Below are 19,199 nucleotides of genomic sequence, written 5' to 3' on the forward strand. Positions count from 1 at the left end.
TTCAGAAAGGTTACACCCATTTATGATCTTATCTGGACTTTTGAATTTTGGCCAACATGGTAGATGTGAATAAGGGGCATTTAAATGATTCAAATGCGGATGGTGACTTCAGCCACGAAATTAGAAGACGATTGCTCCTTGGCAGGAAAGCTATGACAAATCTGCTGCTGCTAAGTCGCTTCAGTCGTGTCCGACTCTGCGGGACCCCATAGACGGCAGCTCACCAGGCTCCCCTGCCCCTGGGATTCTCCAGGCAAGAACACTGGAGTGGGTCGCCATTTCCTTCTCCAATGCATGCAAGTGAAAAGTGAAAGGGAAGTCGCTCAGTCGTGTCCGACTCTTCGCGACCCCATGGACTGCAGCCCACCAGGCTCCTCCATCCATGGGGTTTTCCAGGCAAAAGTACTGGAGTGGGGTGCCATTGCCTTCTCCGATGACAAACCTAGACAGTGTTAAAAAGCAAAGACATCACTTTGCCGACAAAGGTCCATATAGTCAAGGCTATGGTTTTCCCAGTAGTCATGTACGGATGTGAAAGCTGGACAATAAAGAAGGCGGGGTGACGAAGAGTTGATGCGACAAAGAGTTGATGCGTGCCGCAGTCTATGGGGTCGCAAAGAGGCAGATGCGACTTGGTGACTGAACAACAACAACAAAATTATTTTAATTTGCATTTTCCTGATTATATGGTTAAGCATCTCTTCATAGGTGCATTGACTGAATGATTTTCTCTTCTGAGAGTGCTGTTCATGGTTTTGTCCATTTTCCTGTTGAGATGTTTGTCTTTTTCTTTTCCTTTTTGTTTTTTTAAAATTTATTTTTATGTATTTGTTTTTGGCACATGGGCTCTCCTTTGCTGACCCAGAGCTTTTTCTGGTTGCTGTGAGTGGGGACTGCTCTCCAGTTGTGGTGGCTTCTCTTGTTGCTGAGCTCGGGCTCTAGAACGCGGAGGCTCAATAGTTGCGGTGCCTGGGCCTCGAAGCTCTGGCACGCAGGACCCTAGTTCCTAGACCAGGGATTGAATCTGTGTCCCCTGTATTAGCAGGTGGATTCTTAACCACTGGACCACCAGGGAAGTCTCATGTCTTTTTCTTATTAACAGGTAAAACTAAATATATATATATATATATGTATAAATATATATATATACTTTTCCCTGAATACTAATCCTTTGTCAACTATGTGTGTGGCAACTGTCTCCTCCTGGTTTGTGTTGCGGCCAAGGACACCCCACATAGGACTGGTTCATGCTACGGCCTGAGGGGGCAACATTCACATCAGGGGCATTTGACTTTTATTATGAAAAAGGTTGAGATAGGTTTGAATCTTTGTGCTGATAAGTTTCCAACAGATAATGAAAATGTCTTTCATTCTTCATTTTCATTTTTCCCTTTCCTAGTTCAAAAACCATGAAACTGAGCTAGCAGCCCGGGGTTCACCTTTCACTTTATTTAGGCTGTCTTTCCACGGGGAGAAAAAGGAAGCTTTTACTTTAAAATTTTAATATAGTCAAATGTAACAATGTTTTCCTTTATGGTTTTCTGTGTAAATATCCTACATAGCCCCAAATCATCGTATTCTACATTTTCTTCTAAAAGGTTTAAAGGGTTACCTTAAGTCTGTATCTGTAATTTGTGTTTGCATATGATGTGAGGTAGGGATCCAATTTCACTTAATTCCATAAGGATAACCAAAGGTCAGGAGACCGCTTATTGAAAAGCCCACCCTTACCTCACTCATCTGCAGTGCCATGTTTGCAATATACTTGGCTTCTGTATGTGCACAGGTCAGTTCCTGATTTCTTTACTATGTCCCATGGGTGTATTTATCTGTACCTGTGCCAATTACTGTAGCTCTGATAATATGGTAGGGCAAATTCTCTGTCTTATTCTTATTTACTATTATCTTCATCATTACTGGGCTTCCCGCATAGCTCAGTTGGTAAAGAATCCACCTGCAATGCAGGAGACCCTGGTTCGATTCCTGGGTTGGGAAGACCCCCTGGAGAAGGGGTAGGCTACCCACTCCAGTATTCTTGGGCTTCCATTGTGGCAAAGCTGATAAAGAATCCACCTGCAATGCGGGAGACCTGGGTTTGATCCCTGGGTTGGGAAGATCCCCTGAAGAAGGGAAAGGCTACCCACTCCAGTATTCTGGCCTGGAGAATTCCATGGACTGTATAGTCCATGGGGTCGCAAAGAGTCGGATATGACTGACAGACTTTTAGTTTCACCATTATTGACCATTTGCTCTTGCATATGTAAATTCTGGAATCAGCTTTTAAGTTTCATAAGAAATACTGCTAAAATTTTGATTGAAACTACTATGACTCTCTATCGTCAATTTGGGGAAAATTGATCTTTTTTTTTTTTTCCTAAGATTTTTTGATATGGACCATTTTTAAAGTCTTTATTGAATTTGTTACAATATTGCTTCTGTTTTATGCTTTGGTTATTTTGGCCCTGAGGCATGTAGGATCTTAACTTGCCAACTAGAGATCAAACCCACACGCCCTTCATTAGAGTGAAGTCTTAACCACTGAACCACCAGGGAAGTCCCTGATGTTTTTAATAATAGTGGGAATTTCTATCCTTGAATACCTTAACTCTCTACATTTAAAATATTCCTTAATATTGTTCAATAAGAACGTTATACTATTTTCCAGAAAGAGTTCCTGTGCATTATTATATTTATTTCTAAGTATCCTTTACTTTTTTCTTGCTATCTGCAATGGTATCCTTTTTCAGCTTGCTTGCTATTGATGCAGAGATAGGCAATTACTTTTGTATATTGATTTTGTATCTAGCAGCCTTGTTAAATAATTGAGACTCACTTGAAAAATGACAGTTTTATTTCTTCTGATCCAATACTTGGACTTATTTCTTTTTCTTGTTTTCCATGCTAGCTAAGACTTCCAGTACAACGTTAAATAAAAGTGGCAATAGCAGGCATTTTTGTCTTGTTCCTGATTTTATAGGGAATGTTTTTAACATCAATGAGTATGATGATTGACGTAGCTTTTGATAAATACCTTTTCCCAGGTTAAGGAACTTCCCCTCTGTCCCTGCTTTGCTGGTAGGTTTGTTTGTTTGCTTTTAATCATGAATGGATGTTGAAGTATACCAAATTCTTTTCCTGTCACACTTGAGATTTTTCCATTTTAATCTGCGAATGATATTAACTTGCCTTAATAACTCTGTTAAACCAAACAGATTCTTGGGATACATAGAGCTTGACGGATTCAACTTACTAGTACTTTTTTAAAGACTTCTGTTTATTCATAAATAAGACTGGCTTTAATTTTTCCTTTCTTACACTGTTCTTGTCTGGTTTTGGTATGAAGGCTACGCTAGATTCATAAAGTGAGTTAGGAAGTGTTTTCTTTTTCTATTTTCTGAAGGAAAAGAAGTTTTCCTATTTTGTAAAAGAACAGAACAGTTCCATGAATGGTTGATAGGATTCTCCCATAAAACTGTCCAGGCCTTGTGGGAATATTTCTGCAAGTTACAAGGCTATTTGGGTTTTCTACTTCTTTAATCAACTTTGGTACATCACAGTATTCTAGAAATTTGTCCATTTTGTCTAGGTTTTAAATTTTATTGGCATAAGACAGATCATAACATTCCCTTATCTTCTCTTTAATCTCTCTGTGCTGCAGCTGCGAAGTTGTCCTGTTTTTATTACTTACTGGTTTTTTTCCTTGACTTAGGAAGGTGGTTTGTTTCTGGTAGTAGTTTGTTTCAAAGAATCAACATTTGGGCTGCTTCTCTCTCGAGTCTTTTTCGTTTTCATTCATTTAATTAATAAAGTGAAAGTTGCTCAGTTGTGTCCGACTCTTAGAGACCCCATGGACTATACAGTCCAGGGAACTCTCCAGGCCAGAATACTGGAGTGGGTAGCCTTTCTCTTCTCCAGGGGATCTTCCCAACCCAGGGATCGAACCCAGGTCTCCCGCATTGCAGGTGGATTCTTTACCAGCTGAGCCACCAGGGAAGTCCATTTTAATTTATATAATATTGTTAATTATATTTTAAAATTTCATTCTTCCACTTTTATTTGAGCTTATTCTATCGCACTTTTATAACTTTTTAAGCTGGATGCTAAGCACATGCATTTTTAGTCTTTTATTTCCCCTCTAGGATAAGCAACTAAATTAGTTCTTAAGTGGAGTTTCCTCCCTGAGGACACAGGTTAAGTATCTAGCTCCCCTACAGCCAAGAGGAGTAGGGCTTTGAGCCAGTTCCTCACCCCCTAGACCTCTGTACGAAGACCCTTCTCAGGGAGAGGAGCAAGGAGCCAGGGCAGACCATTTGGAAGACTTATCATTTTCCTAGAGTGTGAACATCACTTCACTGAAGGGACTATCTGAATTACTGGACTAAACTAAGCCTTAAACTGGACTGATACCCTTACCCTGCCCCTGCCCAGCCGGGCTTATGAAACACAAATCTAGGTATTAAAGGGAAAATGTTAGTTGCTCAGCTGTGTCCAACTCTCTGCAACCCCATGGACTGTAGTCTGCCAGGCTCCTCTGACGATGGGATTTCCCAAGTAAGAATACCGGAATGGGTAGCCATTCCCTCCTCCAGGGGATCTTCCTGACCCAGGGATCAAACCTGGGTCTCCTGCAGTGCAGACAGATTCTTTACTGTCTGAGCCATCAGGGAAGCCCAAAATTTAGGTATGCTGCTGCCGCTGCTTAGTCGCTTTTAGTCGTGTCTGACTGTATGTGACCCTATGGACTGTAAATCACCAGGCTTGTCTGTCCACGGAATTCTCCAAGCAAGAGTACTGGGGTGGGTTGCCATGCCCTCCTCCAGGGGATCTTCCCAACCAGTTCAGGGATTGAACATGAGTCTCCTGCACTGCAGGCAGATTCTTTACCACTGAGCCACGAGGGAAGCCACAAAATTTAGGTAAAGCCATAAATAACTATAATTTCAGTATGAGTTAAACTCGATGACTCTGTTATAACAACTATGAATAACCATTATGACTATATGATCCCAAACATTTCCATCAAGGTTAACAAATCATTATTTACTAGTTTCTTCTAAAGGTATTTCTCTAGCATACCTTCTGGGGTCGCTCTCACCTTATGAACAGCAATAGATCCTGGAGAAAGGACAGAGGCGAAGTGCTTTTAAAACTGCCTCCAAGGAAACCTGGCTGTTCCATAGCTTATCAATAACCACTCTGAGAGGCCAAATGTTTTTTGGTTCTCAGTTGCTGCTGGGGACACAATGGCTGGTGGACAGGACAGCACACAGCAGCTGCCTTCACACATTATATAGACGAAAGGGGAACCGATACAAATGGCAGGTGGTCTCTGGCATGAAGACAAGCTCAGAGCACGTGGCGGGGGGGACCTGGCCTGTCATCTAGGGCTCAGGGAAGACTCTCCTTGAGAAAGCAAGCCGGGTAAAGAGGGTAAATGCAGAGCGTTTCAGGAAGCAAGTCAGCCGTGCAAAGGCCCAGGGGCTGTCAGTGAGGGCCTGGGCCTGGCGGAGACTTGGGACGGCTATTGATTCTGAGACACGAGGGAAGAGGTAAGTGGACTCTAGAAAGGTGAGCAGTTACTAAGTCACACGGGTCCCACAAACCACAGGAAGGAGGGTGTCTGGATTTACAGGAGAACGAACACCTAAGGGTATAAGCAGCCTCCTGGCCAGGCTAGCATTTCCCATGATGTTATGACACAAAAAAGGAGTGTTCTCGCCAGAACTCTAAAGGCCTCTGTGAATTTCACACTGTCAGAAAACTTCATTTTTAGTTTGTTTTTTTTCTTCTGGGGATCTCAAGAAAGAAAGCTATCTATACAAATTCTGAGGCAAAGATCATGTTTCACTAACCCGGTACTTTCTTCCAGGGGGAGCTCAGATACCTTGGGATGAACTCTAAGAATATATCCGATAAATAAACTTGTAGCAGCAGACCCTAGAGTGATGGGTATGAGAACAAGCCTGTAGTTACCAGAGAAAGTGGCTTTTTCAAATACCAACGGATCTTGCCCATCTAAGCACCAGGACAGGCTGCCTCGGGCCCCGCCTGCGTGAGTGGTCCCCACGTGCAGTTACTTGCTCCTATGTGAGCTCAGAAACAAGCAGGATTTAGCTCCCTCCACTCAAATCAGCTTATTAGAAAGCACACATTGTTTAATATAAATATAGCAATTAGCAGAGGCTTGGTAGATATTAAGGGTGTTATAAAAATATTTACTTTTCAAATAGCCTTAAAAAAAAAATCAGGCAAATAGGAAGCCTAGATGTCTCACAGACGTTTTAAATGTAATTTATACTGCGAGAACTAAATCTGTCGCCTCATCAAAATCTGGGATAATCTACACAACTGGCTTAGATTCTTTAAAAAAAAAAAAAAAAAGTCAATAACAAAGATGAGGGCATGGAGAGAGTGTCTATATTAAAAGAGAAATGCAAATACCCCCTAAATGTAATGCAGAGCAGTTATAAAAGATATTTTGGGGGCAACTGGGGAAATGTGATTTTGGGTAGAACATTAGATATTATGAAATTCATGTTATTTTCCCAGCTGTGATACACAGGGTTAAAGTACGACAGTTACAGAAACTCAGTATCATTTGAAATGCCCTTGAATTTAGGAGATGCCCATGCAGCTGAGGGCATAATTGCCTCCACTCTCTGCAACTCACTTTCAAACGCTGAGCACAAGGTGGGGGTGGGGGGGGGCGGGGGTGGAGGGGCGCAAGCATGGCATGACATTCACAGGTGAGGAGTCTGGGTAAAGAAGGCTCAGGTGTTCACTATCCCCCGCCTTTCTACTAATACTTGTATGTAGATTGGAAATTGTTCAGAAAGGAAAAGCAAGCAAATAACAGAAAGAGCACCCTGAGCTATTTCAGCCAGAGAAACACTAAGCCGATGGGTCTCACAAAAGCTGCTGAACAGGTAGAAGGACAGGTCAGGTCACACGTGGGCAGGCGTAAGGTGACGGTTTTACTGAGAACGAGGGTATGGAGATATAATTCTGAGGGAAGGGCAATTCAAGTCCTTCGAGGACCTTAGCTACTGATGTCCTTCTGTGTTTCATGGAGCCAAGCACGGCGGTGGGTGGGGGTGGGGGGGGTGCTTCCTGCGGCAGGAAGTTATCAACAGGGAGAGGAGCCCGTCTGCCCGGCTCTCAGATCTGCAAGCCGCCACAGCTGCAGTGTGGCTGCTGCTCCCACACATGTCCCTTGCTGTCCTGCAATCTCCTCTGCAGCCTCTGCTGTCACCTGAGTGCTGAAGAGTCTGCCCAGTGGCAGCCCTGGTCTCCCGCTCCCCAGCCTCCTGCAGGACCATCTGCCTGCCTGCTCTCATCTCTCCTGAACTCTCCCCCTCACCCCCCCCACATCCTGCCCCTTCCCCAGGCTCTCTGAGAGTTGGGAAGTTGCAGGAACACAAGATTTCTGAGATTTCTGAGATTCCTGTTCTTTAGAGCAGGGGTCCCCAACCTCCGGGATCTAATGCCTGATGATCTGAGGTGGAAGTGATGTAATAATAATAGAAATAAAGTCACAATAAATACCATCTCCCCCATCCTGGTCCATGGAAAAATTGTCATCCGTGAAACTGGTCCCTGGTGCCAAAAAGGTTGGGAACTGTCCTCGCAAATATTACAACACTATCATTCCCAGTGGAGAGGCAGAGAGGCAGTAATTCCCCACACGAACACCATTTCTGGTTTTCTGAAATTCACCGAGCGTTCACACAGAGAGTGGAGGAGCTGGCGTGTCACCCACTTGGACCACCTGCCTTTTGGTGCATGAGCAGCATTCAGGGTGCACAGGTCTCAGGTAACCGGCCGTGCACCTGCCAGCTTGCTGACCCTTCTCTGAAAGGATTCTTTAGAAAACGTTCCTTCTACCGAGCCCCAAACCACCCCTCGTGGCTTCTGCCTGTGAAGTTCCTCTTCCCCCCGGGGCTGTGCACCAAGGCACCAGACTGACGCAGCGTGTCCTTCTGCACAGGAAGCCTTGGGGTGGGAGCCTCAGAACAGCTCAGGGGACCCGTGAGCTCCGAGGCTGGGGTGGGAACAAGCCCACTCCACTGGGGGATGTGTGACATGCCGGCTGCTGCCCCCCAGATTCCGCTGCCCCTTCTGACATCCTGAACCCCGCCTCCCCTCCCACGTGGGCTTCCACGGCAGACTCAGTGGAAACATCACTTTGAGGATTATGGGTTGGTGCGGCTGGGGAGGCTGCCTCTGAGTAAGCACCTGTGCCAGTGGCGCTTACGTGATGAGAACAGGAAGAAAGCGCGATGAATGGGAAGGTGGCTCTAACAGGGGATGTAAAAGAAGCCCAAATGCTTACCTCGCCTTGGAAGCTCTTCAGCAGCGGTGCTACCTGCTTGCGCAAATCCTGGGGCGAGAAGGTGGGTCAGGAAGAGCCATCGGAGGAGAAAAGAGAAGGGAAACATTCATTAAGGTCTCCTAAGAGTTCAGTGCTGTTTTCTGTTACATAAAGCAATCCCGATGCCTCTCCTGGATCATCCCCTCCCTCATACAACACAAATCACGCCAACTGTGCCCCTTAGCTTAAATGAACTCACTCAGGACTTCCCTGGTGGTCCAGTGGCTAAGATTTTGTGCTCCCAATGCAGGGCACTTGGGTTCAATCCCTGATCAAGGAATTAGATCCCAAATGCTGCAACCAGGAGTTCCAGTGCGGCAACAAGCGACCGTTGCATGCCGCAACCAAGGCCTGGAGCAGCCAAATAAATTTTTTTTTTTTAATTTCGGTAACGATACTAAAAAAGAATTTTTTTTAAATTCTCTCTCTCTTTTAGAGAGAGAACTCACTTAAGAATACAACTAGGATTTATTTCCTCTGAGTTCTGGTTAGATACACCTCATTTTGACACAAGTTTTTGCTAGTGTCAGCCTAAGATAATTTGCTTAGAACAAAATAGGGTATTATAATGTAGCTTTGATTTGTTTGTATCTGAAATGGACCTGGGTCACCATCCTGCATTTCAGCTGCTATTTCCGAGCACTATTCATGGGAGACAGACGTGAGCCTCTGAGGCTGGGCTCTGCCTCCCAGGCCAGCGCTGCCAACACCAACAGAGTGCCAGCTACCTGTGTGACTTAAGACATTCTACAGCTACGTTCAAAACGCAAAAAGACACAGATGAAATCAATTTCGATTTCACTTCACCCAATATATCCAAGATAGTATCATTTCCTATATAATCAATACAAAAATCATTAACAAGATAGTTTACATCCTTTGTTGATATTAAGTCTTTGAAACCTGGGGTGCATTCCTGCCCACATCTCCATTTGGACCAGCAGCATGTCAGGTGGGCCCTTGTGGCCACATGTGGCCAGTGGCCACCACATCAGGCAGCTGGGGGCTGAGGGATGCACTTGCATGCGCCAATTGGGGCTTGCCCTGGTGACGGGGGTAGAGGGTCAAGGTTGGTGGACCCCTCACTCCCCGACAGCCAGAGGGAGAGGTGAAGAGCAAAAATCAGAAGTAGGAGAATCAGGAGAACACAGATTGAGAGGAGGCTATATCAAGAGGGAAAAGGTATTTGTGTTGAATGTTGCCACAGATACCAGGCCTGAGAACACCACTCGGTGGAATGTCCAGGTAGTGCTGAGTGCAGCTGAGTTGAGTCCCAGGCTGGAAATTGACCTGGAGGGGGCTGAGGGGGATGCAGGTGTGAGGGAGAGGCTGCAGGGACTGTGTGGGGAGGAAGGAGAGGGATGGGGTTTGGGGAGCCCCACAGGGAAGGGGGTTGCAGGTGAAGTTAACGAGTTACCACTTGGAGAGAGTCTACATCAGTGAGGGGCTTCAGATACAGGGCATTCATTGCTTTCCACAGTCACTCTGCCAACCAAAGGGACTGGAACCCACATGTCACAGACAGGGTTGCCTGAGGCTCGGAAGGGGAAGGAGGTATGTCCAAGGTTGCACAGTGGGGAAGAGTCAGGATGTGAACCCAGAGCTCTCTCCAGGGGCCCACATGGAGATTAATAAAGGAATCACCTTGGCCGGTGTGGTCCAGGGATGACAGCTGGAGGCCACCTGGACAGCAACACGGTATGTGTGTGGGGGGTTATACATGGACCATTCAGACGGCTTGTAAGGAAAAGGCCCAGACTCAGAGGGGAAATGGTGAGGCTGGATGGGGTCATAGCCTGTGAGAGCTGGTGGTGCCAAGGCATTTGAGACCCTGTGTAGAGAGGAGGACAGAGAGCTCCTGGGGGTGGAGGGCGGCTTTGGGTACAGGTACCAGGAGCCCTGGCACTTGGCCCACAAACCATGCTTATTACGAGGCTTGTGCCAGGACCGCCCCAAGCCCTGCCAACCTGCACAGGCGGCTAAGCCTCCAGGGAACACCAGCCTTAAGAAGCTCAGGAGATGGCAGAAGTATTTCCAGAGGACTCCAGCACGGCAGGAGAAAGAGTCATGCTGCTCATAACGATAGTAAATAAACTAAACTGCTCTCTGTTGCCCCTGGTCTTAACCAGCCTGTATATTTCAGAAATCATGTCTTTGGGCATATTCGTGTCTCCTGACAGACCTGCTAAAACAACCCGTTAAAGACACTAAAGCTGGATGTGTTTGTACTCAAGCACACCCATCTATCTGAATACAGTAGAGGACAAAAAAAAAAGGCACTAAATATTCACAACCATATACACACAAAGTGATGTATTTCGAGTCATCAGCTAAAAAAAAAAAATCACCTATTCACTTTTTTTTTTTTTTGCTGGGGGGAAGGCAGTCTGAGAAATTTCTTAACCAACACTGCTACCTCCAAATATCACCTGGTTTAGGACCAAACTAAGGACCCAGAACCCAGGATGTTGACTTCTGATCCACGGGCGGCTCTGTCGTGGGTTAATGAGGACATGATGCAATGCACTGTCCTTTAAGAACAGGGTGGACTTTGCTGTCTGGACAGCACCAGAAACTATAGGCTCTGTCACCCCTGGTCATCACAGGCAGCTACGTGCCCTTCTCTGCCACCGCAAACTGAAGAAAAAGGGGTCCAGGCCGATCAACAGCACACTGGCATGAAAGAGAATTAGGGAATTAATAGAAGGTCCCCAAAGTTTTTTAGCCTTATGACACTTAATTCAGTGACAGTTTTTCAGCACTGTTTCAAATTTTCTTCAGTTCTGCATCATTTATTGAACAGAAAGCAGCAAACATCTTAACACGCAGAGAGCAATGCCCTTGAGATTATTAATATCGGATGTCTGTTGGCAAAGCCAGAGAACTGCATTGCAACCTTCTCCCCCCTGAGCATGTTGCAAATAATAAGTGATGTTTATCAAGAGATGCTTCTATGTGAAAAGGATTTTCATTATTCTCCAAACCACTGATTCACAGTTGTTTTTTTTTGTTTGTTTTTTTGTTTAGATCAGAAAACTGAACAGCAAAATGCCATTGAGGAATTTTCTATCTAATGACTATCACTGGAAAACCAGTCTGACTTAAAAGCGAAACAGAAATAAAATGACAAAATCGCCACGCAGCTTTCAGTCACACCTGCGAGGTGTCAGCAAGAGACACAAGACACACAGTCCCTGCATCCAGATGGTCTGAATCTTTGAATTTCTGCCCATTCTGAGCGCTTGGGTGGCCTCTGGGAGGCTCTCTTCCCTCTCTGGGGCCTGGCACTCCCAGCTTCCATCACACTTCTCCTGTCCACACTGACACACGATGCCAGGGCCAGCGTCACAGAATCCTCACACTGTGGATTCACCTGGGGGCCACCCCGGGGCCCACCTCTGAGTCTTGCAAAGAATGGTGCCCAGGACAAAGCTGTTCAGCTTTGAAAGGACAAGAAGATGAAGGGCAACAGCCAGGACTCATGTGTAAACAAAAGGAGGCTGTGAATCACAAATGCATTGTCCAAGTCATAAAACAATCTCCATTTCCCGAAGATTCGAAGCTCCAGATTTTCCAGGATGTTTTTCTCAATTTTATAACGCCCTTTCCCCTTTGCTTCTCTGTAACTCAGGTGTGTTTCCTCTTGAATGACTGCCTAAGCTGAAGGCTCTGAACCATCCAGCTGCCATCTCAGTGATACCTTGTGCTCGGTGGCATGGACCAGAAGTGGGGTCCTGCCTTCTGTGGTGACAACAGGGTTTCCCCAAGACCACCAGGAACAGAGTGGAGGATAGGTGTTAAAGGGCCCCTTCTCCAGCTCCCCTGTGGTTGCCAGCCACCTGACCTAGTGTGGGTACAGTAGCCGTTAGAGACTCAGACCATCCTCAGAAGTGGTTTCATCCCTTTAGCTTCTGTTTCAGAACCACCTCAGCCCGGGGTAACCCTCAGCCTTTTCTGTTTCCGGGGTTTTGGCTCACATTTCCTGCACTGCATCCAGGTAGGGAAAGGAGTTTAACAATTGACAAGGGCCAGGCAAAAATATAAGCCTGTGGTTTGTTGTTGTTGTTCGGTCACTCAGTCGTGTCTGACTTCGTGACCCCATGGACTATAGCATGCCAGGTTTCCTGTCCTTCACTATCTCCTGGAGTTTGCTCAAACTCATTCCAGTGAGTCGATGACGCCATCCAACTGTCTCAATCTTTGTTGCCCCCTTCTCCTGCCCTCAATCTTTCCCAGCTTCGAGTTTCTTTTCAGTGAGTCAGCTCTGCGTATCAGGTGGCCAAAGTACTGGAGCTTCGGCTTCAGCATCAGTCCTTCCAATGAATATTCAGGGTTGATTTCCTTTAGGATTGACTGGTTTGATCTCCTTGCAGTCCAAGGCACTCTCAAGGGTCTTCTCCAGCACCACAGTTAGAAAGCATCAATTCTTCAGCACTCTGCCTTCATTGTAGTCCAATTCTCACGTCTGTATATGACTACTTGAAAAACCATAGCTTTGACTATATGGACCTTTGTCAGCAAAGTGATGTCCCTGCTTTTTAATACGCTGTCTAGGTTTGTCATAGCTTTTCTTCCAAGGAGCAAGCGTCTTTTAATTTCATGGCTGCAGTCACCGTCCACAGTGGTTTTGGAGCCCAAGAAAATATAAACCTGGCCGGGATTTAAAACCCTAGGAAGTGTTTCTCAATGAGGAGGTTCTGTGCTACATACCCACCCAGGGCTGAAAATATCTCCAAATGAGTTCACTAATTCCTCCTCATTACTCAGGTTTCAAAGTAAGGAAATTCTGACTTGAAAGTGTTTTAGGTGTTTATTCAAAGAAAATCATTGTATAATATAGCTTATTTTCACTAACCTTGATACTGTCAAATGTAAGAGGTACTGTTATACCACAGAAAGAGAAAAAATGCTGCTTATTCAACTGTGATGTCATTGATTTTCATCCTCACTCTGATTTGAACATGGTGAAATGTGTTAAAATGTATGCATTATAAAACTGATAAGAGATGATCACAAGATTAACCAAAGTTAAAATAGATCCTGAGTTGTTTATTTTTAATTGACATGGTCTACATTTTAGTTAGTGTAGCTGTTTGTTTTGTTTTTAAAGGGCTATTGTCTTTTAGAGACACATACTAAAATGTTTATGGATGAAATAAGATTTTTCTTTTAAAATAATTCAATGGGGGGGCGGATAATGGGGAACCTTAAGGATGACATAGATGGAGGGTGGGTTCAATGCATTCTTCACCTTTTCTCATGTATGTCTGACATATGAAAGCTTTTCAAGGCACCATATTTCACTCTTTGGATGCCTTCAACTGACCAATCACACAGAATAGAGAGGAAATGAGGGAAATGAGGGGTGAGGGACTGTCACTCTTAAGTTATAATACAGCCAAGCAGCTAAATAACTGTATACTTTATCAGGTTAACCAGGAAATCTGGGGTCGTCTGGTCCTATCTCCTGCCCCAGGTAGGAGACCTGTGGTGTCCTGGCCACATGGCTCCCCTTCCCAAGGCCACTCTCTCTCTCCCGGATGGAACGCTGATGTTCAGAGGGAAGCTGTCCTGAGCACAAATAATGTCATTACTAGAAGCAGTCTGTTGGTAAATAATTCACTCAAAAAAAAAAAAAAGATCAGATTTAAGGCAATTGCATGGACTTGCTTAATAATGCGTTTTCTTAGTGGGAGGTCAGAGAAGCAGTTTCCCACAGCCCTGGGTCGACCAGGGGAGCACAGATGGCTGAGCCTTCCTCTTGGGGGCCTAGAGATGGAGCCCTGCAGGTATCTGAGGGCTCAGCTCATCTCCTTCCCACACCCTACTCTGGACCAAGTGCTACTCTCCCCACTGCTGTCTGACAAACCTCAACAGAGCCTTCCTGCCCAGAGTCCTCTCTCCACGGTCTCTCATTTCTCTCCCGTTTGGGACAGACGGTGTTGCTCCAAGTCCCCACCAGTGTCTCTAACACCATCTGCTCCCATGACTCGCGATGTATATGAGGAGCACGGAAAAAGCCCTCAGTCGTGTTGGAACAAAGTTCTAGAGAAGAAAAAAGGAGGAATGGGACCCTCCTGATGGCCATGGGACAATACCCACTGTGTCTCCCGGCGACCTTGGCTACCCCAGAATAAAAGAGCTTTACGATGTGAAATACAAATAGTCAGATTCTAGACACTAGATATACAGAATATAGTGATGCCAGATGGGACTATTTGAATGAGGTAGTTTCTTTTTAAATCAAGAAATTTCCATACATGGTGTTTTCATAAAGAGAAATGCAAAAAAGTTTAATTTCAGAAATGGGGTCCATCATTAATAAATACATTGAAACATTGTAAATACACTATTATTTAACAACTGCAACTTTGCTAAAAAGTAATAGTAGCAAATAGGTGATTTTTTTTCAACCAAGACATTTAATTCAACTGAAAGGAGAAAATGACCCTCTTTCTACAACTTAAAGCCAAACGCTGAAGACATATTGTTTAAAAGCATGTAGCTACTGATTCTTCACTCTGATGTCCTTGGGATTCTAAAATACCCTGCTGATGGCTGAATAGTCCTTATTAATAAAGAAAAACCCACCAGTGTGTCATGTCTAGGGCCAGTTTTCTTATTGACTGTAATATAACAATCTGCTTTATTGATAAGCCATCTCTTTCAAAAATAATCTCTCGGCATACTTGTCAAGTGTATTTTTATAAAGTCTTGGCACCAATGAGAGAATCACAATTATCTACAAAAGAAAGATAGTTCTTGGTACTTGTGTCACTGAAGATGGCTGAATTCTCCCTTTATCGTGTACACAGGAGCACATGCCAGGTACAGAGCTTTTCAAGCAAGACCATATATATTGTGTGACCCACAGACTGTAGAACTCAGTGTAAAATGCAGTTCAGTGAAAAGAGAAGTTTCTCTTTGTTCCAGGATCCTGAAACCTTCGCTTCCCATCTCATCATCCAAAGATGAGTCATGGGGCTCTCAATGGAGCACCCTACTTCTGGTTACTTTTATAGATATACACAGGCTCCTTCCAGTCTTTGTGATAGAAGAGAGTAATTTTAAATGGCATTTAAACTGAAGTGTTAAATAAAAAATATCTTTCTATACAACAGCAGACAGTATGTCCTGGCAATTTCTCAAAGATTTTAGTTCACAGATTTGAGAAAATTCCATTAGCTTTAATTATTTATCAGCAGTCAATTTAGATTACTGTTCTTGACCTATTTTTACAGTGTATGGGCCACCCAGCAATGAAATAAATGAATAGTCCTTTTCTACAATGCTTGATTTTTCTGAGATAATAGAAATCGAGTCTAAAGCAGGAATGAAACCCCAAACATGTAATTACCACAATATATAACCTGCCACGCTGCCTTTGTAGCTGGATAGAATGCACATCTTTGTGAGTTTTTTGGTTATTAAATAAGATTATCTTGAAAGGGATAAACTCACTCATGCTATAATTTCTTCCCATTTAAATTTCTTTGCTCCATTTAAAACATGTTCTGTATCTTGGCAGAAAAGCTCTAATACTGATGGATGTTCCTTCAGTGCGGTGCCTAATAAAACTGTGTAATGGGAAGGCCTGGCTGTGTGGGGCTGAGTGGAGGGGAGCTTGTGCATGGCTTGAGTGGAGGGCTCCTGGCACGAGCGGCGAGGGCCAGTGGAGGGCACCCACGGGCAGAGGACGGAGGGAGACCCAAGGAGGCAGGCGGAGGGGAGGACCCCTGAGCTCCTGGGCAACAGCAAGTGGTGGGGAAACTCGCTGGATGATGAACAGGGGCAGGTTTACCAGATCCGTGATGCCTGAACCTGGCCCAAAGGTGATGAAGGCTGAGGACGGTGCTTAGGACACAGATTTGAGATACACGGAGGTCCTGGTTTGAAGGTTGCACATGGCCTCAGCTCAGTGATACAGCAGAATCTGTACACTCCTGAGAGTGGGGTCTGGGACTCCTGGCTTCTCCCTCAGACTCTTCCAGGGGTGCACGAGGTAAAAACTATTTTTGCCGTTTTCCTTTTCCAGTGTCATTCTCATATACATGAATGGGGGAGTTCCCCAGACGCTGCACGCCAGGTGAGGTCATCGCCCTAAAGAGATGGCACGTGCGCCTGGGTTTTAAACACATCCTTTTTGAATCTCTAACACGGTCACTACTGATCAATATGCACACAGACACAAAAAGCTCTCTGGGAATGCTCAATATTAAGAGATCAAGATGTTTGGAAATGGCAGCTTTAAGGTTTTTTAGTCTGAGAGCGGAGAATGGCTCCTCCTCCAGAGGTCAAGGCTGTGGACCCGCTGATGACTGCCTGAGTTCCGTGAAGCAGCTGGGACAGCCAGGCGCTTCTGGGCCCTCCCCTGCATCTCACAGCATCTGGCTCTCCTGGCCTGGACTGGCGTCGTGCCTGTCGGTGGCGCAGGGACTTCCTGCGGGATTTCTGGTGGCCAGGGGTTCAGAGGTGGGGCCCAGAAGGAGGCCACCTCAGGTCCCTCTGATTCTCTAATCACATCTGACTGGCCTGATTTCAAAATGTTCTTCCAGGTTGCTTTCTGCATAAATGCTTGTTTCTAAACCTTAAGTTTTATTTCAGAACTTTAAAAATACTGCTGAGATTTGTTTATGGATCTGAACATCAATAGGTTTTGAGTTTGTCAAAGAGAAGAACTACATATTATACACATCAGATCAGATCAGATCAGATCAGTCGCTCAGTCGTGTCCGACTCTTTGCGACCCCGTGAATCGTAGCACGCCAGGCCTCCCTGTCCATCACCAACTCCCGGAGTTCACTCAGACTCATGTCCATCGAGTCAGTGATGCCATCCAGCCATCTCATCCTCTGTCGTCCCCTTCTCCTCCTGCCCTCAATCCCTCCCAGCATCAGAGTCTTTTCCAATGAGTCAACTCTTTGCATGAGGTGGCCAAAATATTGGAGTTTCAGCTTTAGCATCATTCCTTCCAAAGAAATCCCAGGGCTGATCTCCTTTAGAATGGACTGGTTGGATCTCCTTGCAGTCCAAGGGACTCTCAAGAGTCTTCTCCAACACCACAGTTCAAAAGCATCAATTCTTCGGCGCTCAGCCTTCTTCACAGTCCAACTCTCACATCCATACATGACCACTGGAAAAACCATAGCCTTGACTAGACGGACCTTTGTTGGTAAAGTAATGTCTCTGCTTTTCAATATGCTATCTAGGTTGGTCATAACTTTCCTTCCAAGGAGTAAGCGTCTTTCAATTTCATGGCTGCAGTCACCATCTGCAGTGATTTTGGAGCCCCAAAAATAAAGTCTGACACTGTTTCCACTGTTTCCCCATCTACTTCCCATGAAGTGATACTTTTACTAAATAAACTTTCATAAAGTGATACAGTGGCAGGTTGTGTGTGTGAGTTGCTCAGTCATGTCTGACTCTTTGCAACCCCATGGAGCCTGTAGCCTGCCAGGCTCCTCTATCCATGTGATTTCCCAGGCAAGAATACCGGAGTGGGTAGCCATTCCCTTCTCCAGGGGAATCTTCCCGACCTAGGTCTCCTACATTGCAGGCAGATTCTTTACCATCCAAGCCACCAGGGAAGCCCTGTAGTGGCACATTAGGTAGTTGGTAAAATTATTTTTCAGAGGACAGCTAATGTCATGGAGTAACACATATGACTGCCATCTGTTCAACAAGTATTTGTTGAGCAGCTATTATAGGCTCTCAGACACTGCTCCAGGTGTTCCTTCGGTCATGAGCAAAACCAGTGGGTCCCTGTGACTCGTAGGGTGCCTGTCGAGCTGGGGGAGGGCTCTTCGTGTGCACATGAAGAGGAGGCATGCAGCACTGTGAGCACGCTTGTGACACAGGCCCGGCTGGGGCTGTGGGCACTTCCTGCAGGACAGAGGAAGGGGCCCCTGAGGATCTGGAGGATGACTAGAGGTGAAATGGGGAGAAGAGAGGGGGAAAGAAGCCACAGACTACAAGGTGGGTTTAGAGTTTGATCCCACGTTGTAAAAATGAATAAATGCACATCTGTAGGTGTTTGGAAAAGGATGGTGAGAACGACATCAGTGTTAAATGGTGGATTGAGTGGGATTATGGTTTATTTTTCACTTTCTTGGCTTTAAGTAAATTGTATCCTTTTAACCTCAAGACCGTTGCTTTTTAAAATTAAGGATGGAGACCGAGCAATAGTTCAAAAGAGTAAGATCACTTTAAGGTTTACACAGGGTCACCCCCCTGCCGGCTGTGGCTCTGTGATGGCAGAATCCCTGACACAGCACTGTCCACGTGGCCAAGCAAAAGGCCGGGCATTATTTCAGCCTGTGCACAGCTCATAAAGAAAATAAATATGGTACCTGCTAATGCATAGCTAAACTAGACATAGATCTCCAAAGGAGAATTATTTCATAAGTACAACAAATATTAGCAGGAAGCCTACTGGTCCATCTTATGTTTTACATTTTTTCATTTATATAAAATATAATACTATGGTGCTGGTGGTGGGGGGAACTGTGCTACAAATGGCACATAGAGAATAATCTCTATTGTTTTAACATATGTAATATTTATGAACCTAAAAAGATTAGAAAGATCTAAAGCAAAAACGCTAACATTTATGTCTTGGATTACAGGTGATTTATTACTATCTTCTTTATGCTATATGCAAATTTCTGTAATGAACATTCATACTTTTTGTAATCAGAAGATGAAGTCTCAGATCTCAGACAGTACTGGGGACACTTAAAATATCATCTCAAACCAGCACCAAAGGGGCAGAACAGCCCCCTTCAACCCACCCCCTCCAACCCCGCCACAGACCCTGGACTCAGCAGGC

At 45.0% G+C, this 19,199-nt stretch overlaps 1 protein-coding gene across 10 annotated transcripts in view; it reads right to left on the reverse strand.

The window, feature by feature from the left end:
* CUX1 (cut like homeobox 1) overlaps positions 1 to 19,199 on the reverse strand; it is a 349,533-nt gene that overhangs the window by 176,686 nt on the left and 153,648 nt on the right. For all 10 annotated transcript variants that reach the window (XM_061402011.1, XM_061402012.1, XM_061402009.1 and 7 more), the window contains exon 3: positions 8,333 to 8,380. In XM_061402011.1, the coding sequence (XP_061257995.1) occupies positions 8,333 to 8,380 (48 nt within the window). The remainder of the gene's footprint in view (positions 1 to 8,332; positions 8,381 to 19,199) is intronic.

This window comes from Bos javanicus, chromosome 25 (assembly GCF_032452875.1).
Source record: "Bos javanicus breed banteng chromosome 25, ARS-OSU_banteng_1.0, whole genome shotgun sequence".
NCBI lineage: Eukaryota > Metazoa > Chordata > Mammalia > Artiodactyla > Bovidae > Bos > Bos javanicus.